At 40.6% G+C, this 27,330-nt stretch overlaps 1 protein-coding gene across 2 annotated transcripts in view; it reads left to right on the top strand.

The window, feature by feature from the left end:
* Positions 1–18,185, top strand: part of fgfrl1a (fibroblast growth factor receptor like 1a) — an 85,893-nt gene extending 67,708 nt beyond the window's left edge. For both annotated transcript variants that reach the window (XM_023958961.2, XM_078953496.1), the window contains exons 4-8: positions 3,818–3,895; positions 9,861–10,154; positions 13,700–13,872; positions 13,951–14,131; positions 14,678–18,185. In XM_023958961.2, coding sequence (XP_023814729.1) covers positions 3,818–3,895; positions 9,861–10,154; positions 13,700–13,872; positions 13,951–14,131; positions 14,678–15,102 — 1,151 coding nt within the window. In that variant the 3' untranslated portion in view covers positions 15,103–18,185. The remainder of the gene's footprint in view (positions 1–3,817; positions 3,896–9,860; positions 10,155–13,699; positions 13,873–13,950; positions 14,132–14,677) is intronic.
* Positions 18,186–27,330: the final 9,145 nt, after the last annotated feature.

Below are 27,330 nucleotides of genomic sequence, written 5' to 3'. Positions count from 1 at the left end.
TGGAATTATTAATATTTTCTTCTACACCCTTCTTTTTCAAGCACTATATCACTTTCTGTTTATCTAACTGTTTTATCTTGTGTTTGAAAATAAAAAGGAAATCAATTATGTCTAATGAAGTTTGTAACCGTGATCTTTTAGAAATGAAAACCAAACTGAAACCTAAAAACCTCACAGGTTCACAACTGGGAAAAAATATTTACAGCAATTTTCCTAGACTGTATTTCTTAATTATTCACAACTTCCCTTTCGGGTGGATGTGGCCTGTCCGCAGGTAAAATATGCGCAAACCAATATGGGCAAACCTATATGGGGCACGCAGGTTGCACCAGATAAGAACGCAGTGAGCCTTCATAGGGAAAATGTTCATGCACATGCACTGTCCAGGTGATAAGTGTGCGCTCTTTGCGTGCAGCCTGGCTGTTAGAAATGAGACAGAGTTTGTGTGGGCATTCTTCATGCACTTACATATTATCTGCATCATCTGCGTGCTGCATTTGTGCGCAGTCAAGAGGGAGCCGGTACGCAGACCTTACCAACGACAAGAGCATGGTGTAAGGGCACCGTCGGACAGCGTCACCCCTAAATCATAAATGCGTGCAGCTTTCATTACCCTTTCAAATATTTCACAATACACTTACCACATGCACAACAATGGTACGTTCCATTTTCATGATTTCCCTCGAGGCGGCTGCACGAGTTTCAAGGGAACTGCAACACAGCGCTACAATCCTCCAAAAACCCACAGAACCCGTGCAAGTCAACCCTGGTGCAGGTCTATGTGACTAAGGCTTAAGATTCATTCTTTCCGTTAACAAATATCAAATGTCTATCAAGTAAGTAAAATGTGTTGATTAGGCTCACTGAAACATAAGACTTTATAGAAAAGCTTTAAGTGAGACGCTATAGCTGCATGTTTTTCACAGATGAGATTTTGTCACATTTTTCCAAGAAAAAGGTGTTTTTTAAAGTTTTTACATGCTGGGTTTTTCTGAGTATTTACTTTACTAGCATCCATTCCTTTGCTCACATATGGAGATGCCATTCATCCTTCCATTCTTCATGTGCTTCCTTTTTGGTTCACTCATGCAGCCCGCTCCAGCTGTTCACTCAACTACCTTATAACTGCATTTTATACTTGTTTTGTTGAGTGTTGGGTGTCCAGAAAGGCGCCATATAAATAAAATTCATTCTTATTATTCTTACCTCCTTTTTACATCCACTTACTTTTACAAACTTCTTTTTTTTCACTAGGTTAGCATTTCTAAATAATATTGTCCCTTCATCTTTGGTACCAGGTGGAATCATGGGTTGGAGTTGTGATCACATTAGCACCAGTGACTTGGTTTCATTCTGATGCAGTCCCAGCTTTGATCACATGGCAGTCATGGTGTTGACAGCATGAACTTTGAGATTCTCCTCCCTTCACACTTGGTGGTTCAGAGCTCTGGGGGCTGTTTTTATCCAGCCTAAAGCAACAAGATCAGCAGGGTTTATTCAAGAGATAAATGGAGGTGTTTAGATGCTCCATAATGCTGGTTTCTAATCATGTTTTTTCAACCCTGTTAGGACTTTGCACTGGTTTCTGAATCAAGGGTTGATGGGAACATGGTGGGTTTTGACCCACCTTTAGGTATAGTTAGGGTGAGGGGCTAAAAATGAGTAGCAAAGTTCTAAAAAAAAAGTGTAAGTAATCAATTTTATTTGATTAAAATCACCAAGTTACACTATAGTTTTTTGTTTAAACTTCATTTTTGTTCCCAGATTTCAGAAAAGTCTTCTGTTTGGGATCTTCTGCAAGCCATTGGGGCGGGTTCACTTTCCACTAAAGAAAATGCTTAACCTGACCCCCGCCCTGCTTTCAGATCAGAGTCCTATAGCGCTCGGCTTCAAACAGCCTTTTCTCAGAACTGAATGCATAGTCGCAGGGATGAAGGGGGGGGGGGGGGGGGGGGGGGTCCGAAGGAGGATTCTGGTTTGACAGGAACACCTCAAGTTACAGTTTAGGCAAATAATGCCAGACTACATGCACCCACACATGCAGCGACACACCCACGCAGGAATTCACATCACGCACACGACCTGCACCCCATGGCCTGCTGGGATACTATTAATATAACTACTTATAATGCAGATCGGGCCTCATATTTTGCATCTCACATGCATGTTTTATTATTATTATAATTAAAAACTCAACTGTCAGGTGGTCCTGCAAAAAATAGGTGGCCAAAAATAGGAAAAGAGCATTATTTGAAGAAGGAAATCATTAGAAAGTAGTTAAATTATCTGTTAATGCAACAAGTCTACTATACAAGATAAATAATAAAAATATATTAGAATTTAGAAACACAAGCATTCATAAAGGAAAAAATTACTATTATAGAATTACTTCAGAATCAATGTTAAACAGTCCAGTAGTATTTCTTAGCTAGTTTGAATCAAATAGTTAGTATTTTCAAGTTTTAATGTTCATAATTGTGGTTTATTTGAAATACAGTGATCAAAAAAACTAGTGTAATAAGTAGAGATGACTCTTTTTCGAACAGAATGTGAACAAAATCAGAATGGGATCTTAGTACAAGTTAACACATTTTAATAAATCCTCATAACATCTAAAATTAACAGTTATTCTTGGAATATTTTTCCAAATTTAGTGTCAGTCTATGTTGTCATTATTTATTATACTGTAAAATAACATCTTTAAAATTTAACCAAAACTTCAAGTGAAATTTGAGGTTTTTGAAGTCTTCAACCCAGTTTTGCTTTCGTCAAGAGTTTGGGGCAAAACGATTTTGACTTTAATAATCATTTCTAGATCCTAGCTTTTAATGAGACAACAATTCTCAACTGTGCTGATTCAGAGAAAAGCTTGGAAAAGTGAAAAGCAAAGAGAAGTTAAAACGACCTGGTAAAATATGTTGAACATCTCAGAACAAAGTTTTGAATTTTTTCTGGGATCAAATAGTTTGCGGTGTCAATTCCAACAAACATGGGTTTAAGCCCACAATCTAAAGATCTGTTAACTAAAACACCCACAAGCTTTCTTCAGGGGGTCCGTGGGCATTTGATGCCTCATTTATTTTTCCTAAAGCTCTGTCGGGTAGGACTTGAGCCAAATTTATGGCACAGATTTTGAATTATGAACTGCATTTTTTCCAACATTTACTCTTTTTTTTTTCAGTGTGCAGCTGAACACAGACAGCAGCCTAAAATGTCATGAGTCCTTTTTCTTTCAGAAAATATTTTGCTGTTCAGAGTAAACTAGAGACTCTCACACCTTTTAATCGTCAAGCTTTCATGGTCCATCCATTACCCTGTGATGGGATTCTCTAACTTCTGATGTTCCTATTTGAATACTTTTATTCCTTTTTTGACCAAAAAATGCATAAATGTTATCCATCCAACTTTAGTGTCCAGCTTCTGAAGTTTCCAACTTGAAATAAATGTGAGAGTACAAAGATCACAGGCTGATTTTCTTTTTAAACTGAAACTAACCTAACTTCTATTTCAAAAGGCTTCAACTACATCTTAGATAGAACTTCCATGGATCCCACAAAAGGGACATTGATTTGTTACCATATATTCAAAAACAATAAAAAATACAACAGATAAATACAATATATAACACAATGAAGTGTCCAGTGTCTCTGAGGCCTCTGTCTCTCTATCTTCTGCTAGGTGTCAAGACAGACAACATGTGTTTTTGTTCTATTTGTGACATTTCTCATATTTATCTGGTAGGTTTTCATCCGTTGACAGATCGGTCTCTGATTTGCTTGTGTTCACTAACGCCACTGTTATGTCTTTCTCTGATCAGATGACTCCAGCTCTCGAAATGGAGCCGGGCCGGTTCCCGCTGACGGCGAGGACACTCTGGAGCTGGCCGGGAAGCTGGGTGAGCGCTCGCCGCTTCTCCACCCCGTCTCAGAATAGAGACACCTGGTAGTGACACTTGGAAAAGCTGAGGTAGCATTTCAAAAGAAGCAGTAGCAGACGGAACAAACAAGCTGTCAGCGTAGAGAAGCGGAGGATTTATGACCACACACAGACACAGATATGTCGGGACGCCCGTCGCAGCGTGTGTTTGTGTAAGTAATGGCCTCTGACAGAGCAGAGGGCGGTCGGTGTGTGTGAGGTGGGATCTGGACGGACGCATTCCTTCACTTCCTGCCATTCCAGGACCACCTCCACGTGTTGCTTCACCTTTATCCCTTTGCTTGTTATGAAGTCCAGTTTTAGTTTAGCTCAAAGAACAGCAGTTTTTAACTTGATTGCTGCTCTTTTGCCCACACCGACTAAACTCCTCTGTTAGGAGCTTTGAGTTCAGAATCCACTTGCTAGCCTGTATTTTAGGTTTTTTATCACACAATTGTACCAAAATATGGGAAATTTAAATAGGTGCTTCCTAAAATACTTTTCAGACCCGCTTCCTGCCTGTCATAAACTCTAAAATAAGATGTTCATGTAGTATTTATTCAATTAAAGTTCACTCAGCTGGGCTTATAGACCTTTTAATTTAAACTGGTTTTAGATTACAACAAAATTAAACATTTAGCAGTAAAATTGTTACTTCTACATCTAGCTTATTAAGGCATTAGTCAAGACTGCCCTTACGGGGTGGAGACAGGCTGTCTACCAGCTAACCTGCAGGGGCAGATATGCGAGGGAAATATCCAAAAATATCAAGTTAACAGACCGCTCAGTGAGCTCTGTGACGGACTGGACTTTAAACTTCTTCAAGCTTACCCTAAACACAAAAAAAGCTCAGTCCTGTTCAGTGTCAGTCAAGCAGACATAGTTGCTTTACTTTAGGAAACTAATCCAAATATTTTTCCTTCATGATTTTCTTTACGGATGTCTGAAAAGTGTACAATCAGAGGTTTTCTGTCCAGCTGTAATTCTACATTTTCTATCATTATAATTTAAATGTCTGAGGCTTTTTCTTGTGTTTGTACCTCTGATGGCTTTTATTTCGGTGAAAAACACACATCAACAGCTGTTCACAGTTTGAACTGTGACGAAATCCTCTGTTGAATTTAGTAATATTATGCTTCTGATCTAAGCCAACTTCCTTTCTGGTGTTTGATTTGAAACATCAACAACATAGCTTAAAAAAGAACAAAAAAACTTGCAAAATTGTAAATGTCTTTCGGCCCCACAGTTTGTACTTTCAGGGCTTCCGTATAAACATATTAAACAGCTTGAATACAAAAGGCTTGTTTCAGATGTTATGTTTGACTGTCCCGCGCAGTTCCAGAGGCCTGACAAAGAATAGCTGTGAAGGAGTTTTAAAAATGTCTCCAAAGATTAGTGGGTTTTTAGTTGCTGCAAAGCCTCACTCTCCTGTTAATCAACATTTAAACATTTTAAAATAAAGGTAGCTCAAAAATATTCTTGTATTTATGCAGGTGTCCTAGTTTCTTGATTTAGGAAAGTTCATAAAACATGGTGTTTGCTGCTCACTGGGCTGGAGCAGCTCCAAAATGATGATGGCAGTTTTGTGCGCCCCAAATCTCCTAAAAAATGTATTTTTTATGATTTACAAACTCCTTAACATGACTTATACCACTACCTTTCAATCAAAGCATTTATAGCCATAAACTAATCTCGGTTTGTTTGTGTCTGAAAAGATGAAGTCACTTTTTTCAAAGGGCACCAGCCCTCTGAAACCAAACCGACATCAACATTCTAGACGCGCAAACGTCACAAAACATCCATTTGAAAACCAGACACACTTCAGCTCTGATTTTCTGCAGCTTTCACACAATTCAGACAAACTCCAGCCAGATTTCTCACCAATTTGCAGAGTATATCATCATTTTTGAAAAGATTTGGGAGCTTTTAAAATTTGTGTTGTGGCCCTTTAGTCCCAATATACTTACAAATAAACGCATGTGAGTCCTTGGATTTTCTTGACAAGGTGAGCTGCATTTATCTGGATCAAAAAGACTAACACAAGATAGGAAAAAAAAAATATTTCATTGTTTTTTTGTACTGTAGGGCGCACTGGACTATTTTCATAACTTTGTCATATATAAGGCGCCAAGCTAGAAGACGCTTTAAGCGAGAAGAGTCAGAGAAAAGTCAGTCAGTCAGACTTTATTACCTGCATTCTCCAGAACTCTAGAACCTGTTTGTAAAACGCCACACATTAAGTTTGCAGCATGTGAGAAACAGAGTGATACTACTAAAACTACAATTACTGTGACTACGCTAACTCCCAACCTGAACATATAAAAAGAAAAACACTGTCCAACACCAGCGCGTTTGCACTAACACTCAACCTTCTTTGCAACACGTGAAAAACAGACTGATACTACTGAAACAAAAGTTACCATGACAACGCTAACTCCCAAACCCTGTTAGTAACGTGTCCATCGCCGCTACACTTTACATTTGGACAAAGTGCCGTCTGCCTCTCAAAATTGTTTCAACGTCAGGAAACACAACCAGAGATAATCCCGTCGTTCCCTGAAAAAAAAAAAATTGGGCTTTTGAGTGCGCCTTATGGGGCGGTAAATATGGTAAATAAAGAATTTTGATGGATGGTGTCACCACAAAGTCAGTTGAAAAGTCAATTTGTGGACCATGTTTTGAGATGCGTATTGCGTCATGTGAGGAGAAAAGTGACACACCCCAAATATGAAGCCAAATATGGAAACATTTAGGAACTCTCTTGACCTCCGTTCAAAAAGATTCAAAGAGACTTAGAGCACAAAAGTTAACCCTATCAAACGCCATCCGGTGATTGGATCCTGACTGAAATCTTACCTTACAGAACAACTGGAATCCAGATTATTTCATAAGTACCCTGCACTGAAGTGCTCGTGTTAACACAAACTAAAATTAGCTTGGCGGTAAAACTCTCTACTATCTTAGTATGTTAAATCCATGCCGGATTTCTGACGGCCCTCTCAGTAATGCAGCCTCTCCCTCTGGCACAGCGTCTGATCAAAGGCATCAGTCAGAGGGTCAGCAGTATTTTTACACCGTGAAGTGTGGCGTTGAAGTGGCCCCGGAGACCCAGAACAAGCCTGCCCTTTCACTCGCTCTGGCTCCCCTCTTTCGCCACTCTTTTTCTGTTTTCTTTGTGTGTCCTCTCTTTTACCTTCACCCTTATTTTGTACTTGATATCAATCCCTCTTTCAAGATTTCTGCACTCCTTTAGTTCTTTGAGTCCATCATAATTGTGACGCACACGCCTTCTTTTCATGTTAAGGCTGAAAGTCTCCAGTCACCCCTCCTCCATTTCATTTATTCCTGCGTTTTCCTCCTTTTCTCTCCATCAGAGGCATGGACTTTGTCTCGTCACACTTCGCCTGAAGTCCGGTAGCTTTTCCTCAGACTCGGAGGGCAAAAAGGCGAGACTTAAAAGCTTTTTGGCTCTGTTTGTTTTGTCACCCTGCCCAGCTTCCCTCCTATCAGCAGACAGCTATATTCCACCCAGTCATGCAGCTGCAGCGAAATCTCCCCGTTTGAGCACACAAAGCTGTCACATAAGTCTTCTCCCCATTTGTTTACCCAGAGCTAGAATAATAACTGTGTCTGAAGAGAGAGATGCAACTGTTGTATTTCAGGGTGATTTATCGGCCTGGCTGATGGCTATCTGCTGCGGCTGGAACACCAGGGCTATAAAACCAGGCGCTCCTGTGAATGATTTCCTCTCTTCCCTCCCGACTGGGGAGGCTTTTTTTTTGCCTGCTTTGAAAGTTTTCACTGATTTCTGCGCTTTAGAAAAGAAGTGGATATGTGTGGATTTAGATTAGATTGAGTTAGATTGGATCAGGTTAGTTTTTCTTCATTAGAGAGGAGGGAGATGTGATTTTGAGAGGCTGGAAGGAGTTAAGTCCCACATCTGCTTGAATGGTGCGGATGTTTGTGCAGTTAACTAAGCTTTCTGCTGTAAAAACACAGACTTAATCATTTAGAAGGCCAATTCCTAACCTCCATGTAGGTTTTCACATTTTAAAAGGACAATGCAAGAAATTGTCAACAGGACGAAGGGATCCACCGTTTTTCTTATATTGATTTGGATTTGCTTAAGCGGTTAATGCCTTAGTCACAACTGCCCTTACGGGTGGATGTGGGCCATCTGAGGGTGAAAAATTGGCAAACTTGTACGCAGGTGATCCACAGGAAACGTCAAGATCGCAGGCCGCTCGGCATGCTGCAGGCAACAGATCACAGAATGCTTAAAGTCCCACTCCAACTATATTTTTTTCTATTGTAAAATCGTTCCCAGTGGTCTTTTGATTATGATTGAAAACCTGTGTGGATTTGTAAGACATATTTTCTGCACCTCGGCAGATACGCTTTTGGGTTGTGGGCAGGACTGTTGTGCGCTGAAGTTAGCTTAGATCATTTCCCAGCATGCTTTTGTTTACACTCTCTCCCGCTAGCAATGAGCACCTCATAAGCCCAAGCTAACATCAGCATATCTAAAATACGGCGAGCAATATATGAGCCTCGTGGCAGCTCAGAATGAAAACTTGCAGGGATCTCTTTGTCTGCAAATGGATGATTTAGAGTTGGAGCAGAGAAAGCCAGACATTGGCCCCATCATGGCAGTGGCTGCCTCATAAGTCTGAGCTTTTTCAAGCAGCCCGTTTTTATCTGCTCCCGATCCAACATGATTTGAATAAAGAAATACTCCAAAATGCAGTTTTAATCCTTAATTCTTTTATACATGTTCTTTATTATGAGAAAAAGAACATGTTTAAAACATCAACAGCACTATTTTCATTGGGTTTGGTCTTTAAACAACACAAAAGAGTAAATAAGGATATAGGAGCAGGTGCATTGTTCATTATTTTAACCCTGTTAAACGCTGCGCACTACACAAGGATCCCGTTATTGCTGTTCAAATATAATAAGTGCATGCTCCTGGCTGTTAAAAAGGATGAAATTAATCAGGGCTTAGATTGTGTGGGCGTCCTAAAGGGCATCCTGCAGGTGTCCTACAGGCACCTATGTATCACCTGCACACCCTGTGCGAGCAGCATTTGAGGGGCCAGTCCTGGCACCTGACTAACGCCTAGAGTTTGGTGTAAGGACACCAAATGACATCCTTACTCATACATCACAAATGTGCAACTTGCAGTATACCTACAAATACGTCAGGGCACACTTACCACACACACACAACAATGGTACGTTCCATTTTATCGATCAGCTGATTCCCGTTGAACGGTTGAAGAGTTACAGTCAGTAAAGCATCAGACAGACACTTTTTCCTAGCAGCCATACTTGTGCTTGTTTGATGATTCACATTGTTTTATGGTGACTGATGAAAAATAAGGCACCATTAATTGAAATTCAGTTCAAATTTGATTTGATTCGATTTGAAATGGTTTATTTAAAGCAAGAATAATGCAAAAAAAACAATACAATCAGCATTCATGCATTCATTCAAAGACCTGTCAAACTTAGGATAATAATCAAAGATTGCTTGAAAGGGACATCACTGCAGATGTCAGCATTCCTGAACAAAGCTTTCCATCAACAAAGATGTTGGGTTTAATTCCAAAAGAAGAGGGCCTCTCAGATTGCAGTCACACAGTACAAACCAAAGAAGTGACCATTTTCTTACCAAAATGCACTTACCTTATCTACTTAAAAAAACAACATATTATCAGCGTGTTTCATAAACTGTTGACCTGTACTAACCGTTGTTTTCCTCCCCACTTGCTGCTGAATGAAGCACACAGGGTATACATCTTTTTCTACTTACCGGTACATTGTTTTAGCCTACCTCTCTATCCTGTAAGACTATTAAAAGAATTTATAACAAACCTTTGAGTCCCAGGGGTGCGTCTACTCACTGTTTCCCTTCAACCTCTCCGTCTTCTCCACACCTGCAGTTCGTCCACGTTTCACCGAGCCAGCAAAGATGAGGAAGCGCGTGATTGCGCGGCCCGAGGGCAGTTCTGTGCGGCTGAAGTGCACGGCGAGCGGCAACCCTCGTCCGGACATCGTCTGGCTGAAGGACAGCAGGCCCCTGGTTGACGAGGACAGTGGAGCGGGAGGCGAGGGCAGGAAGAAGAAGTGGACTCTGATCCTGAAGAACCTGTTGCCCGAACACAGTGGGAAGTACACCTGCCAGGTGTCCAACAGAGCCGGGGAGATCAACGCCACCTACAAGGTGGAAGTCATCCGTGAGTGACCAGAACTATGGCCTCAAACCTTCAACCTTTAAGCATGTTTTGTTTTAATAAGCTAAAACCATCCATGCAAGAAATCAACATTGAGTATTAAAATCTTGATTCTAATGCAGTAGATGTAGTTTTGACAGTGTTTTATGCAGAGGGGCTGTTTTTACTGGAAACCAAGCATTTAAACTGCATCATGTAAATAAGGAAACTCCTCAGTCACAAATTGTGTTTACACGCGATTCATTATTTGTGCGATTCATTATTTATGAATTAAACCACTTTCCTCCGCCGCCGCAGAGCAAGGTCGGTGCATGCTCTGTAGCCGTTACCATGACAACTCGTCTTTCTGCGTATCAAATAATTCCTTTTTTGGGAAATGTATTAAAACTTGGACATACTACATGAGTAAAGTACTAATATTTGACTTAGTATTTATTTCTTTTGTAAGTGACCATTTTATAAGCGGGACAAGGAACTTTGAGGTGTCCATTATCAGAAATTAACGGACTTTGTGAAATGAACTGTCTGAGGCCTCAGCTTCGTCCTTTAAGTTCTGATAACCGACACCTTGATGGGCATTATCCCTTCATAATAGTTAAAAAATAAAGTGCAGCTTTTCAGAATTGGAGCGCCAACAGTTTCACTCACCCAGTAAATATTATTTGAATAAAAATGAGATAAACACGATTTAAAAAAATAAGACACTAATTTGTCTGTGATTAATTTAATGAAATAAATTGTTAGCTCTAGTCAGAAATATTAACTGTGTAAGTGAAACTGTTGGCGGCCCAATGTCTTATTTTGAAAAGCTGCTGTTACATTTTCCTTCATGATTTTAGGTTGGCTTTCATGTCACACTAAAACAGTTGCTACTCAAAGTTATACTTTGTGGAAATTTAAGTGACTCCATGTTTTCGTTTTTTAAATGTAAAATTCTACATTTTTTTACAATCATATGTCCAATTGGTAAGCAAAATCAAAAACGACGACAAAGAAATAGCTAAATCGACTTTCACGTAATTTAATTGATAATAGATCTATTGATAATTTAAATGTACTTCTGCCGTCTGGAGTAAAAACAAGAAACTATAAGCGTTTCTTTGTCTCTGTTTCTGGCTACAAACGTAGCAGAATCAGCTCATTGTGATTTCTAAACGTGCCACCTGAGCTGCACATTGCCCCTGTGGCCTGAAAGACTGATAAAGACGTGGTTCACAGCAGCTGCTGCCTGGGGGTGGGGGGGACACAAAAATCATCTGAATGTTCAATGATTTAGCTCATGCATTTACATGAAACAAAAGGAAAACAATAATGAGGCTGTGAACCATATGCTTTATTCAATTCCAGCCCCACTCTATCAATTTCATGCTGTTGCAATGCCACATGTTAAAATTCTCTAAAGAGGTCATTATTAAATGATAATACACACTCTTGTGTATATTATAAGTTAATAGGTAGCAGGCACAAGCGTTTTTAGATCGGTTAGGACCGCTCACTCTCATGATTATTTTAAATGCATTTCTTTTTCTTTGCCATTAAAAGCCCTCAACTGATGTCCCATCAGAGTAAATCTCTGGTATTGAGCAAATCTTTGCTTGAAACTAAAGGAAAAGGAAAAAAAATTGTGAAAGAACAAAGGAGAATCTGAATTTGAGTTGGGGGCCTTAGAACATTTTAGAAAATTGGGAACTGACAAGGATGAGAAAACAGGAAGAAAGGAGCAATAGTTGAAGTAAATGGAGCATTTTGAAAATGCTCAAAACGAATCAAGCAAAGAAGAAAATAAGGCAGAAAATGTGGTAATTTAGGGAAGGAAATAAAAAAGGAAAGCGTAATTTAATTAGATCAGCAATGGAGAAATATGTAGGTAAAACTGTATTTAAGTTTATTTCTGTTTTGTATAAAGAGAGTGTTATATCTGGACCTGATCTTCTGTCTCCTGCCCCTGTTCGCCTGCCTCGACCTATGTCTGGATTTTGACCATCTTATCTCTTCTCTGATGAACGTATTGCCCGTCATCAACTCCTGCCTGCTCACCCTGATTTGGCTTTGTGGACTTTTAGCTGACCTAATGAACCTGCTGCTTTTGGATCCAACCATCTGCCTGTTCTTGTAACAATTTTCATGAAATAGCTCATTTGCATTTAATATTATATGGTTTCAAAGAATGCAGTTGGCCTTCACACACATTCACCTCATCTAATCCGGCCCTCTTTGCAAACTGGACACCCCTGAGTGAGACTGTTGGAAGCCTTAGTTCAGCTACATTTATTGACCATAGTGGGTGAGGTATGCTGTGATAGTGAGCGAGCCAGCGGTTTTAGGTTTTAAGTGGTGCGCGCTGTTATAAGCTGTGAGTGGTAGTGCATTTGTAAGGCTGAATAACGTCTTATTCAGGTTAGGTGAAGAGTTTGTGTTAAATTTGTGTTCATGCACAAAGCTGTTAAAGCAGATGTTCTGGCTCCACCCGCCTCATCTGCTCCATCTTACACCACAGCTGTAGTTTCACCCACTGTCAATCACAGTTGTGCACATCCTCCCAAACGGAGAAGACATCACGCTCAAGCTGGCTCTTGTTAGGAATTTTTTTTCTTATCAGCAGATGTTCAGCATGTTGTCAATCTTTCACAGCTATTTGGAAAAAAAGCCATAAAAAATATCGTAGCTCAGAAAATAATGGAAGATAAAGTTAGTTAAAAGATTATAGTGTTAATAGTAAAAAATCATTTGGGAGTGTTGAGTTCTTGGAGCAGGAGTTTAAATAATATTATACCATGGTCCGGGTGAATACTCGATTCTGATTGGCTGCTGGGAGTGCATTAAAAAGTGATAACCACACACCCCAAAAAGAAGTAGCTTAAATCTTCTGTATCACTGCGCCGGCTTCTTTAAAACAACCCTTAGCTTCATCATCTGGACAAAAACAAGCAGTAAGAGGTGAACTTTCTCTCTGAACGGATGCTTTATTCAATCCATCGGGATGATCAGCATATATATAATGGCTTTATATCGCCTGCAGCCTTTACTGCAGTGGTGGTGCGGCCGCACCACGTAATAAATAGTCTGCTTTTTGTGAAAAGTGCAATCCAAATCGGGGAAAAAACAAGATTTAAGGACTAAAAACTGGTTAATATTTATTTTAAGTGAGCATGGTATAAGCGGGTTAATGATCTTCGAAGTATGCATCATCACTTTTGGTCATTATCCCTTACTTAATGTTTAGAAGCACTACATTTTTATTATTTTATTTTTAAAGTGCAACCTTTGATGTAAAAAAAAACTTACTTTAAAGATAATACAAGCATTTAATATCACAAAAATAAAAAAAAGTTGCTTGTTCAAAGATGTGTAGATTCTGCTCAACTTTTTTTTTATTTTATTCTTTTATATTTTTTACAAAGATTTCCACTGAATGTTTGTAACAAAAAATAAACTAAAACTTGCCAATAAATGTTTACCAGAAGCCAGACATTTTTCTTTAATTATAAAAAAAAATAGAAAAAGGAATAAATCCTGGTTTGATTGTGTTTGTCTATACCTTTCGACAGAGCGTACCAACTGTAAACCCATCCTGACTGGCACTCACCCCGTCAACACTACCGTGGACTACGGAGGAAGCACGTCCTTTCAGTGCAAAGTCCGTAGCGACGTCAAGCCGGTGATCCAGTGGCTGAAACGCCTGGACCCTGGTGATGAGAACAAATTTAACTCCACCCTAGAGGTACAGCTGTGAAGACACAGTTCCCTAAAATGAGTGGCATTTACAGTCATTTGTAACGTTGTACTGCTTCATCTGTAGGTCGGAGATGATCGTTTTGTAGTGTTGCCTGCAGGAGAAGTTTGGTCCAGACCTGACGGCTCCTACCTCAACAAGCTGCTGATAACCAGAGCCAAGGAGGACGATGCTGGCATGTACATCTGCCTGGGTGCCAACACAATGGGCTACAACTTCAGGAGTGCTTTCCTTACAGTTCTACCAGGTCAGAGACAACACTGAGTTCACAGAAGTTAGGCTCAAACATGCATGTGTCGGTGTGAACAACACAAAACAATGCAGAACAGATTCCCTTTCTGCTTTAGGTAAAGCAGGGAAATTAAGGCCAGTTGATGTCATCCTAAACTGATGCAGAGCTCCATAAGTGTTCTCTTATTTTGTTGATGTCAACTTTCACGTTTGTTCAAACTAAAAGCCTACTGCAAAGTTCTTTTGGTTGTGTGAAGTCATTGTAAACTGTGAAAATAGAAAAAAAGTAAAAACTCAATGTTTTGCACAGCTTGGAGGAGATGAAAGAGCAAGTGTGCAAGTGTTTCAAGGAATTTACATTTCTTGCAAATTTACTCCAAAGCTAGATGGTGAACTCTGATGTCCAGTTTAAACTCAGCAAAAGGTTGATCATTTTGTGCTGCCTGTACTAAAGATGTCTTCATTCCCTAAGTCCAGAAACTCAAGAAATGATTCTAGAATGTAAAAGTTCAAATGAAAGCGGATTTACTCGTGCTCTCCTGTTGTCCTGTCTCCAATCCAGATCGAAAGACACTGCTGGACTTTGTACCTGCCGCGCCGCCACCGAGCCTTCTCTGGCCTGTCATCATCGGAATACCAGCAGGAGTGGCCTTCATCCTGTGCACTGCCCTCCTCTGGTTCTGTAGATCGAAGCGCAGCTGCTCCTCCTCCTCATCGTCTTCGTCTGCCCTGCCTGCCGCTCAGCGTCTGCCTGTGGCCAGTCGTGAGCGAGCCTGCCCCGCTCTCCCTCCTCCGTCAGCCAACGGGGACAAGGATTGCCACTCATACGAGGACTACGTTGCCCACCAGCAGCTGCTTCTAGCTCAGGCAGGCACCGGATTGGCCACCAAGGTCTACCCAAAGATCTACACGGACATCCACACACACACACATTCACACGTGGATGGCAAGGTGCACCAGCATCAGCACATTCACTACCAGTGTTAGCGGAGAGGTGAGCAGGTTTTGGAGAATCGCATCTAGTTCTTTCATGGACACGGCCCTTCAGCACAGCCTTCATCCCTAAAGCTGATGTACAGAGGAGAGAACCTCCAAACCACTCTGCAAACTCATGAAGCCGGACATTGCTCGTATGTGCTGCAGCCACGTGCTTGCAAACAGACTCCTTCCAGGTATGAGTTAAAAGGAACGTCAAGAGAAGAAGTTTTCATTTCAGTGATTTGGACGGCAGTGCAGCAGGATATATGAGAGGAAAATCTCTGAATAGTTTCAACTTTTATTACACGCGTAAAAAAGAACATCTGTCTCCAACCCCCCTTTAGACTTCAGTGAGTTAGTGTTAGTGTATGAACTGTTTGTCTGAGGTTCATTTCAGAGTTCATCTCAGGCATCAGCTCAACTGAGCCATAACACCAATCCCATCTCTGCTGCTGTTTGCTTTTAGCACCTATCCGCTTTCTGGGTGTGAAACCGCCAAAGGCCTGACCTCAGTGTCAGATCTGGGCTCCTAAAAAACTCTTCTGTTTTTTTTTTTTTACCAAATCTTTACCGACTTTTGGTTTTGCTGTCTTAAGCTGCGTTCACACCAACTGTACTTTCTGCGGTGGAAACAAGTAGTTTTAATGTTAAGTCAATTTACAGACAAGATCAGAGGTCCTGAGGCACAACGGCCTGCCAACACAACAATTCACGCGGCGCAACAACGTAGCAAAAATTCTTGCGTGCAGGGAATATTTGACCACGTGAATTCAAAAATCTGAAATTTGGTAAAGAATTTCCATCTTGTTAACTAATCAGGAACTCACCTCAGGAGCTTTGGCCCCTGAGGTGTTGATGACACGATCAGTGGGTGGAGTCCAAAACCAACAAGGAGGAAAATCTGATCGCTCTCCTCCTGACCTTTAAGACATTTTCCTTAGTGCAACGAGCCAATAATAAAAAAAGATCTTCAAATTTTATTGTTGTCTTTATTTTTCCTCCTTGGACTAATGTGGGACAGCAAACTGGGTCACAGAGGGACAGAAGTACTCTATGGTGAACCTCACTGTACTGGGAAACTTCTGAATGTTCTCATGAATCCCGACATGGAGACGTGGTTACCGATAAACCTGATCTCTCCACACAATCTGTATCTTCCATCCATTGTAAATGAGATATACAGTTAATGTCTCCATGTTCTGATGAGGCTAAAGACTTTGGACAGTAGCTCCTCCCACTCGCGTCAAAGCCATCTAGTTTACGGACATTTTCAGACAAGCGTCCAGCAGCAAATTCGCAGTGCGTCTAAACCGAGGCAGAATATTGCCGCACAAATTGCGTTTGGTGTGAACGCAGACCATTCTACTCAGCAGCTACTGTTAACCAGTCAGAAAATAAGCAAAAATAAGGTTTATCAATAAGCTCACTTGTGCTGAAGAATTTTGTTAATAACACATTGTTATGAAACAGTAACTGCGAAAGTAACATAATCACCTTTTTAAAGTGAGATTTTCTTTTTTAGAAACTGAATTTTTTGTCTTGTATTTCATAATTTAGATGAGGGATTTTCCGCTTCAGTCTAGATTTTGATGTTTTCCAGGTTACTCTGCTAAACCCACCTGATCTGACTCATCATTGATCATAAAGCAGAGAAACAGAGAAAATACAAGTACTGTTACAGACCGCTTTGTTTGTTATGTCTCTTTTTATGCATTGGAACATTTGAGCTTTATTTGCTCCTGCTGCATGATGGGATGTTTTCTAACTTCATGATGTGAATCAAACGATAAAAGCAGATGCAGCAGAGCTCCACACAGGCCTTTTTTTTTTTTTCTTTTCAAAGTTCATGCCTCTGTGTGTGCTCATGAATCTGAGCAAACATTCAGGAAAAAGATTTGGGATGGGATAGAAGATGGATGAGGTTTTAGCTTGTTTCCATGACAGCGCTCCCTTCGAATGGCCTGTTTGGTCATTTATGTCAGGAGCACAGGGACAGATTTTTCCAGGTTTAGACATAAAATGTAAAATCTGTCAAACGTTTTGATGTGAAAAACGAATCAGACTCAACAGGAACTTGACAAGCGTCTCCATGCATCCCTTCCTGTGACAGGAAGCAGTGATGGAAATCATCTGGCAACGTTTAGTTTTTGTTTTTTTTTACATTTATTTTGCACATAAATCTTTAAACTAGAGAAGGACTATGTATGAATATATTTTTATAAAGAAGTTCTGTACTCCTTTTATTGTCATGCTAATCCCTGGTTACTGCATCAGCTCGTGGATGCAGGGCAGAAAAGGTTAAGCCTTGACTTGTTTGAGTTCTAACCCTGTGGAGTTTTTCTGTCCCACTGATTCAGCTGAGATAAAAACATCGTGGTCAGCAATTACTGAAAACACCCTCCTGTGATCCTCTCTACAATTACACTCAGAGTTAGATGTTATTCTGCCGTTTTAATGATTGTGGTGCTCTTTGCCTGCAAGAGTCGGGAAAAATTTCTTTTTTTTTTCTATACATTTTTCTTTTCTCAAGTCATCTTCTTGGAAAGTGTATTCCTTGTACTAAAAATTTTTTCAGGGTTTGAAGAATGAATTTTCTTTTTAGGGAAAGTTGTTTCTCATCAGGATAGGCCTTTTTATTTTTCCTATCAAAGCTAACAGACTGCCATTAAAGAAACTGTGTATTTGTGCACCAACCACTCGTATGTTCATAAAGTGACATTATCGTTGTAGGATGTCATAAAGTCAGAGTGTTTTGGACCATACGCAAGCTCTAACACAAAAACCTTGTAAATGCATACATTTTATTGAGTGAAATAAAAGGTGTGTTTCTAATTTATTTTATTTCTTACATGTTTATTTTTTCCATATAATTGGGCATTAAACTGCATGAATTAATTTGGTGTTACAGTCATGTTGTAATCTATGTAGCAAATGTCATGTATGATATTGTATATGTGCTGTCCAAACATACAAATCTTATCAGTTATCTGTGTCGACAATCTTGTACAGTCTGTCTTCATTTAGATTTTTTTTTTGAATGTCTCCTTTTTTGTAGACATATTATCAGTGCCATTAAAAAGGACAAATGTGAATTATGGAGTGTTTGTTCCAAATGATTTGCTATCATCGATGCTTAGATGAATCCAGATGAATTCTTTCTAGTGGTACCTTATTTCGTTTGGCACAAACCACATGATGCTCTGCTTTTTTCTGGGAAATCTAACACAAATACCGTACAAGGTCATTCCTCTAGGAACATCACATATTTAAAACAGTTTTTAGCACATCTTGCTATATTTGAGCAGTTTTAACACCTTAGCAGATTCAAACTAGCTCCAAAATACAATTAATAAAAAGTAAACTCATATTTGATACACTTCATATTTATTGGATTAAATGTGTATTCATCATACTTATTCATTATATGCATACAAGTACAAATATGTCTTTATGATTAGTAATTATGACAATTTATATACATATGTGGATGTATATATACGTATATACATATAAATATGCTATGTGTTTATTTTCACATAGCATATTTATATATATATATTTTTTTTTTCCAATGAAGTTATGATTGATCATCCAACGTTTGATGTGTACTTTTGCAATCACCGGCCTTTTATTATTAGATAAATTTTGCAATAACCGGGTTGGACCCCCTTTTGCTTTCAGATCTGCCTTAATTCTTGGATGCATTGATTCAACAAGGAAACATTCCTCAGAGTTTGGTTCATATTGACATGATAGCATCACACAGTTGATGCAGATTCGTCGCTGAACATTCATGATGCCAATCTCCAGCACATCCCAAAGGTGATCTATTGGGTTGAGATCTGGTGACTGTGGAGGCCATTTGAGGACAGTGAACTCATTGTCATGTTCAAGAAATCAGTCTGAGATGATTCCAGCTTTATGGCATGGTGCCTTATCCTGCTGGAAGGAGACATGAGAAGATGCTACACTGAGGTCGTAAAGGGATGGACATGGTCACCAACAATACTTAGGTATGCTGGTGTTGGAACCATGCTTACTTGGTACTAAGGGGCCCAAAGTGTGCCAAGAAAATATCCCCACACCATTACATCACCACCACCCACCTGAACCATTGATAAAAGGCAGGATGGATCCATGCTTTCGTGTTGCTGACACTAAATTCTGACTCTACCATCTAAATGGCAGCAGAAATGGAGACTCATCAGACCAGACAATGTTTTTAAAATCTTGTCCAGTTTTGGTGAATCTGTGTGAATTGTAGCTTCAGTTTCCTGTTTTTAGCCAACAGGAGTGGCACCAGGTGTGGTGTCCTGCTGCTGTAGTCCATCTGCATCAAGGTTGGATGTGTTGTACATTCAGAGATGATATTCTGCAGACCTCAGTTGTAACCAGTGGTTATTGAGTTCCTGTTGCCTTTCAATCAGCTGGAACCAGTCTGGACATTCTCATCTGACCTCTGGCATCAACAAGACATTTCAGGCCACAGAACTCACTCCACTCCCTTGGACATTTTTTCTTTTTCATTCTCTTTAAACCCTTGAGATGGTTGTGGGTGAAAATCCCCATAGATCAGCATTTTCTGAAACACTCAGACCAGCCCGTCGACAGCAACAACCATGCTGCGTTCAGTCACTTCATTCACCTTTCTTCCTCATTGTGATGCTCGGTTTGAACTGCAGCAGATCTTCTTGACCATGTCTACAAACCTAAATGCATTAGGTTGCTGCCATGTGATTGGCTAATTAGGAATTTGAGTTAACGAGCTGTTGGACAGGCGTGCTTAATGAAGTTGCCGGTGAGAACATCTCCTTTATGTGTCGTCTTTAGAATTTTTTAAAATATTTTTACCGTTTTAAATAAAACCTATTTTAAATCCAATCAAACTTATTCAAAATATGAATATGTTTTTTCCAGAATTAGATTCATGTTTCTTTTATTCACTATTCAAGAGCTGGGAAAAAAGAATGCTCTAGCAGTACAAAAACTGAATAAGAAATTAGGGAAATGTGTGCATCAACCAAGTTAGTCTCTAAAGTTTTTTCTAATTGTTTTTGAGTAGCAGCCGTAGATCTGTGACTTTTGAACATTTTTGCAGTTCTGCTCCCTATTTGTGAAAATCAGAATTCTGATTAAACCAGCTTTACTCGATAAAACAAGTGGGAAGCAGAGTTAAACCTAGCTAATTAGTCATTCACCCCTAATTTAATAATTAATTAACGTATTTGTCTTATTTGTGGGCTTTTTTGAATAAAGTTTGATCTTTTTTTACTCATGTTCAATTAAATGTTGTATGCAGTGTACCAAGGGATCATGGGCCCCCTTTTGCGGTGTCGAGCCAGCTTGGAACTTCCTCTTTTAGGGGAACAAACCTGGAGAGAGGAGGACAAGCTTGAGTGGAGGGCAGCTCCCTGCAGCAGCGTTACTTTGTGAACTCTTCTCTAAATAGTGCTTTCATTGAGGGAGCTGCAGTCAGCGTTTCATCTGTCAGCGAGCCTTTCGGCAAGGATGACAGATGGACAAGCGTTGCGTGCAGATGGAGGGTGTGAAGGCACAATGTCTCTCTTCTCTCTGACTCATTTAGGAGAGAAAGATGACGAAAGAAAGCACTAGAAAGGACAGGCCATTGCCAGAAGGTTTAAAGGCAGGTTACAGGCTAGGAGCAGGATGGTACAAAAAGCTCCAACTGACCAAATACTTTTCAAATATACTCATGTGGATGGGTTTTTTTTGGTCATATCTTCTTTTTAAGTGAAGATGTTCTTCAAATTAACTGAAATGTCTCACTTGTCTACGGTGGCAAAGGAGGACAAATCACTCAAAGCAAAAGCATTTAAAAGATCGCAACGACAATTAAAAAAGCAAAATAATTTTTAAAACGGTTACATTTTACAATTGAAAACACAATTCCTGAAGCTATTTCCAAAAATAAATATTAAAAAAAAACCACACAACTAAAAGAAAAGATATAAATAAAAAGGAAAGATTGGAAACAATGATCAACTTTATGCCAAAGAGTTGTGGCACTGCAGGAGGCAAATAGTGATCCCACCAGATTCTGCCCAGTTTTCTGAGTCCACAGACACAGACACCTCACAGGTGGGATAGATTATCTCAGCAAAAGAGAAGTGCTCTCTATCACAGATTTAAGAACAATATTTAAAAGAAATGGTTATTTTGTGTTTGAAGAAAATGTTTCAGCTCTTCCATTGTCTCTATACCCGCATATATTTAGATCCTAACCCTAATTACGTGCGAATATTCACTTCCTACATTTTTTTTGCTTTCTCTCAAGGGTGTAACCCTTGTGCTATCTTATGGTTAATGCAAGGGTTAATGCTTTAAAAGTCCAGTTTTTGCCAATTTGTGAACTGATTTCAACATGTTATTGAGGAGAATGTGAGTTTTGCTGCTCTAAATCTACTACATCTATATCTGTGGCCCATGCCCGGTGCTTTGGTCACTGCCCTGTGCTCTCTGCTGGAGGGGGGTTGGGGTTCTGCTGTGTTTAGTTGGCTGGTTAAAAGGGTGTGAACCAATTGGAAGAGATTCCTGTGCGCTTAAGTCAACAGCAGCTGTGGTTGGTGATGAAGAGAAGCTGTCCAAAAGGATTTTTTTTTTTACCATCAACTCCCTTTTCAGTGAGAAAGAAGCACTCAGGTGAAAGAAGTCAGTGACCATGAAGGGCTCAACACACACAAACGCACACACGCACGCACACACACACACCTGCAAGAGGACGTAAACACATGAGTTCAGAGAAAGCAGAAAAACACATGCCAGTAATCACCAGGATAAGAGATATTTCAATTAACTGCACGTGCAACAGTGCAGTTATTGGGCACCAAAACACACATGCATGCATGACACGTTCCAGAACACAACACCTGCACTGTAGCACTCTCTGCATCTCCTTCTTTTCCTTCTTCACACAGCATCAAAGACATTAAAACTAAGGAAACAAAACACACAAACAGGGGCAACAGGCGGCTTCCATCTTTCTTCCACTCTTCCTCCAAAAGCTCTGCAGCAAATGTTTACCTTACCCTCGTGAGAAGAGAGGGATGTGGACAGACAGGGTGAGAAAAGAAAGAAACCTGGCTTCAGGGAAGGGAACTAAAGTCTCTAAAGTCTGCAACAGAGCCGTGACAAAAGCCTCATAATCTCAGTGTTGTCTTTCTGTGATATTTTTCTTCCTGCATCGCCTGCCAAGTTTGTGTCTGGATGTACAGACTGACAGGAAGAAATGCTCTTCAAAGACTACAATGAAAATTGTGTTTTTAATATGTTCTTGTGGCATTTTTCTGAAGATCATAGAAGACGTATGTAAAGTAAAAATCAAGATTAAAACTGCATTTCTGAGTATTTCTGTAGTCAAATCTTTGGTAATACAGGCGGCGACAAAAAGCTTGCACTTGTTACGTAAAAACTACAATCAGCAAGCCACAAGCTTCCTGCTCGCTCTGTTCTGATGCATCCACTGTCAGACAAATAGATCCATGTACGTCTTTGTTATCCTCATCTGAGCTGGAACCTGGATCGAAACTGTACGGCTGGATAGCTTCAATGTTGCTCGCCATCTTTATTGCACCGGTAATGTTAGCTTCGGTGTGAGGAGCAGGAGGGAGTGTAAAAAAAAGCATGATGGGAAATGAGTGAAAGCTTACTCCCCACCACAACTTTGAGGAATGAACTCCTGCTCTGCAGGAACTATGTCCTGACAGGGTGGTACGTGCTTGAATGGGATTGGGTCTGATAAGGAGGTGAGCGTGCGCGACAGGAAAGAAATCTTTCCACAGCTGAGCTGACTTCACTCAGACTTAAGGGAGGAAGACCCCTTTTCAAAGGCTGAGGCCTGCCATCACATGTGGGACGCCTGTGTTTTTGTGTGTTGAAGGAATCTGCGAGAGCTCAGGTCACCGATCCTCACCTGTTCCTCTTTGACTCACAAGCCGCCCCCATTCTGCTCTGTCCCACTGAGCTGCTACAAAACCACCTTGAGTGGTGTTTGCTGGTGCAGGTATGTGCACGCGCGCCTCAACTGCATCCTTTTCACGCTCTACAAAAGCAAAGCATTTGAACAGGTGTGCGTGAAGTGAGACAGACATTAGGTACACAGTCACACTAAGAGGCTGACTTGAATCTTTGGGAATATTCCCCTGCATTTGGGCAGTCCACTCCACTATTATGGCAATCCTTCGAATTGTTTGAGAAATGACATTTATTGTTTTTTATTTTGGACCCTCTTTCCCAAAAAGCGTGCTCAGAAAATTATATTTATGAATGTAAGACAGGGCTGCACTGTAAGGTAGTGGCTAGCACTCACAGTGAAAAGGCTCTGGTTCAAATCCCAGCTGGCTCCGTTCTGTGTAGAGTCTGCATGTTCTCCACATGCATATGTGAGTTTTCTCTGGGCAATCTGGTTTCCATGCTTCATTGGTTAATTAGTGATTCCAAATTACCCCTAGGTGGGGTGGGTGTGTGAGTGTCATTGTGCGATCCTGTGGTGGACTGGCAACCTGTTCCTGGTTCCTTCACCAAAGTTACCCAAGAGATTCATTCAGTGGGTTCAGAAGATGGCTGGATGGATAGGTAAATGTAAGACATAACAGGTCTTGCACTTATTGAATTTGCACTTTTTTAAAAATAAATGTATATGATCGATACCTACTGTACCTGACTCATTCATTTGAGCTACTTTTGTTTTCCGAATGCAGTTTAATCACCTCAGATTCCATCATTAAATGTTTGTGACATACACCTAGAGGGTGGCTTGTGGTTTGGATGGTTTCTGTGACCTGCTACTGGCTGCTGTTTTCATCATTTTTTCTTTTTTGTGAAGACCTTTTTATGCTACAGATATCAAGTGCAGTGTAAACACAGTCATGAACTAATCTTGCGGCTCTGCTACCGCTCTTATGATAAAAAAAGAATATTTTTGCAGAAGTCGAACGTAGTTGTCAACAATTTTAAATTGATTGCCTGTATATGAGAACTGGACTGAGTGACCCCTCCCTCTTGGCGTTCCAAACAGGAGGTATCCGCTGGCTCCAAAAGACAAAATCCCATAGACTTCTATAGAGAAATAAACAGCTGTTACTCAGTCATTCTATTGGTCAGGAAAACCATTTGTCCTCTGATACATTTTTATTAACATGTTCTTGATAATCCTCTTTTTTTTGTCACGATAATTTTTTTCTTCTTTATAGCAAGTTTTTTAAGTCATAGACTGACTAATCACATGCTTCAACAAAAGCAGGTTGTCTTACGCCAAACGTTCGAAATGTTTGATTGACAGATTCTCCTTTAAACTGGCTTTTAAGAAGTAGGGGTGTGGACTTCCAATAAGCTCATTCCTGATTTGTAAGTGTTGTTGGCATAGTAACGACTGATTTGGACCAATCTATGCTGACTGATGTAATCTGGTTTCAACACGGTGGCGTCCGTATTTGATAAAAGTAGTAACTGAATTGACTTCATTTTGTTGAAGCTAAAAGAAAGCCATTTTCTATGGGTGATGTCACACTCACTGGCTCCACTTGTCTTATACAGTCAATTGTTGAACTTGAAAGATTTTTAAAGCTTAAATCAAACCCTTTCACTGAGATCTCATAACTAATCAGGTAAATGGAAAGAATAACTTATTGTCTAAGAATTTAGTCAAATGTTGTATCCTGTGAAATTTGGTTGAAAGAGATTATTTATTATTTTATTTTTCTGTGTGGAGTTTGCATGTTCTCCCCGTGCATGCGTGGGTTTTCTCCGGGATCTCCGGCTTCCTCCCACTGTCCAAAAAACATGCTTCGTAGGTTGATTGGCAACTCTAAATTGTCCAATAAGTGTGAGTGTGAGAGTGAATGGATGTGTGATTGAGGATATTCTACCCTGCGACAGACTGGCGACCAGTCCAGGGCATCCCTTGCCTACGCCCAAGTGGCCGGGATAGGCTCCGGCAACCCTGTGACCCCGAAAGGGAATAAACGGTCAAGAAGATGAATGACTGAATGAATGAGATTATTTATTTAGTTTGTTTTTAAGGAAGTGGTTTGGTTTTAGTTTGTGAAAACATCTACATCTTGAGGTGACAGTCCATGGGAGCGTTCGAAAAACGCGTCGAGCTGCTGCAAAGAGTAAAAGTGATGGGGATCACAGGTTGGGCCTCATGGGCGTAAGAACCAAACGCGTTTTGTTCGCCTCGGAAAGACAAATAGCTCTGGCGTGAAATCATTTAGCTCATGTCATGTCTTGCCTAAAGGGGATTACAGTAACAGCACCAAAGGTACAAGTCTAAAATACGGAGTGACAAAGTGTGAAGTCTGGATCAGATTAAGCGAGAAGCTTTTCCTTCTCTTAAACACACACATGCACGCACACACAAAGGACGGATGGGCATGAAGGGGCTGGGAGAGCAGGGAGGGGTGGACAGTCTGGTGAGTAATTACCGCTGACATAAAAATAGTTTTCTTCAGCTCTCTGAAGTGGCAGAGCTCATTTGTACAGCCTAGAGGCATTCAGAAATGTGCGAGTGCAAAAGAGGAAGCATGAGAATTTACAGTATATGCAGCAACATTTGCACATCAATACCTTCCTTGTTAAAGTGTCAGAGTAACAGCTCAAGCTTTGACCTGGTGTGCATCTTCATTTGTGCATAAGGGAGAGATTACGCTGATTTAGTCTTCTCCCTGTCAGCGTGTGACACCATGACAGCCCAGGCTGCCCCAGGCAGTCGTTTCTCTCTAAGTGGGCCTTAAAAGACAGGAAACGACTTTAAATCCCGCTGGAGCAAAGGAGAGGATCAGGCCCACTGGCTTCGCACAAAACCTCACACATGCACGCACACAATGCCTTGGCACAGGCCCTTTCAGGGTCTGGGTGTTGCGTGCACAGGCCAGGGGAGCAGGCAGTCCCACCTGAGCCCTCTCAAACATACATTATTCAGCACCCTGACAACCGCTGACAATAGAGGCAGAAACGCAGGCCTGCAAAGAAAGAAGCGGCCTGTCTGAACACATCGGGCGTCCTCGCTGCCCGCTTCACTGCAGGAGCTTCTTCTTGCTGAGATGACTTCAGATGATATCATGTTGCTTTCTGGATACACTAGTCTATGCCTTCACTTGCAGCTGTTTTGTAACAGATTTGAGGGTGAAATAACAAGTCGTGCAACTGAAGTTCCATCGGAAAGGGCGGAGACGTAGGAGCAGATGTCCAAAGTTAACAGTTTTGCTTTAAGTGTTTTGTTATCGGGGCATCTTCCCCGTCTTCTTTATGTCCGGTCCTGTATGAGCCAGTAAATCAAGGCGTTCTTTTATCCCACATTATCCCGGCTTATCTTTGTGAATGTAAAAGGTGTTGTTGCAGAGCAACCAGTGCAGACCTTTGAAATCCCAAGGACACTTGCGCCATAACTCAGCGTGAGCTCTGAGCTCCTGTTTAGATAAGGAATCCACAAAGAATGTAATAAAAGGCATCCGTTTATGTACAGTTTTGGATTCTTTTGTCGTTGTGTCTCTGCACTGTTGAAGAAACCTTCCATGCTGAAGGTCACAGATCCGTGCAGAGCAATGAAGTGGTTCTTTATAAAGCACTATTTATCGACAAAATCACAAAGTGTTTCACAACGTACAAATAAAATGTATAAATCCAACAAAATAAGTAAGATACAATAACATTTTCAAACAAAGACAAGGCAGGTACAGTAGTTGCAAAATGAACTAGCTTGTCTGGATAGGATTGTTTTAGGAACCCTTGTGCTATCCTAGGCACTTTAACGTTGGGAGTTGGGTCATCTAGACCCACTAGACAGTGCTCTGAACCTTTTTTCTTCAATGATTTGTGATCTTCACTGGTGTCCATAGATTACATGAAATCTTTCCACCTTTATCCACCTTTGTCATGGTAGGGAGAACACGTCAATGTAAGGGTGGGGTCATCTGAGATAGCACAAGGGTTACAGGCAGGGCAGAGGGAGTCTAACCGTGACACTGCTTGGAAGGACAGAACCTTTAAACAGGGTTCTCAGGAGGTACTCGCCCGACGACTGTTAGAAGCGACCAGAGGTGTAGGAAGTCAGCAATTCTGAATTATATTTGGGGGCCCTGTCCATTTAAAGCTCTATAAGTTCAAGCTAAAATGCTGAAATGAATTCTAAACGTGTCCTGTAGCCAATGCGAAGAGAAGGAAACTGGAGTGATATGTGCCCTGTGTGCCCTGTGTGCCCTGTGTGCCCTGTGAGCCCTG

Source organism: Oryzias latipes, chromosome 10 (genome assembly GCF_053564925.1).
Source record: "Oryzias latipes strain Hd-rR chromosome 10, Olatipes_Hd-rR_3.1".
NCBI lineage: Eukaryota > Metazoa > Chordata > Actinopteri > Beloniformes > Adrianichthyidae > Oryzias > Oryzias latipes.
The sequence above is the reverse complement of the archived record's forward strand: the minus strand, read 5'-3'. Positions and strand labels throughout refer to the sequence as shown.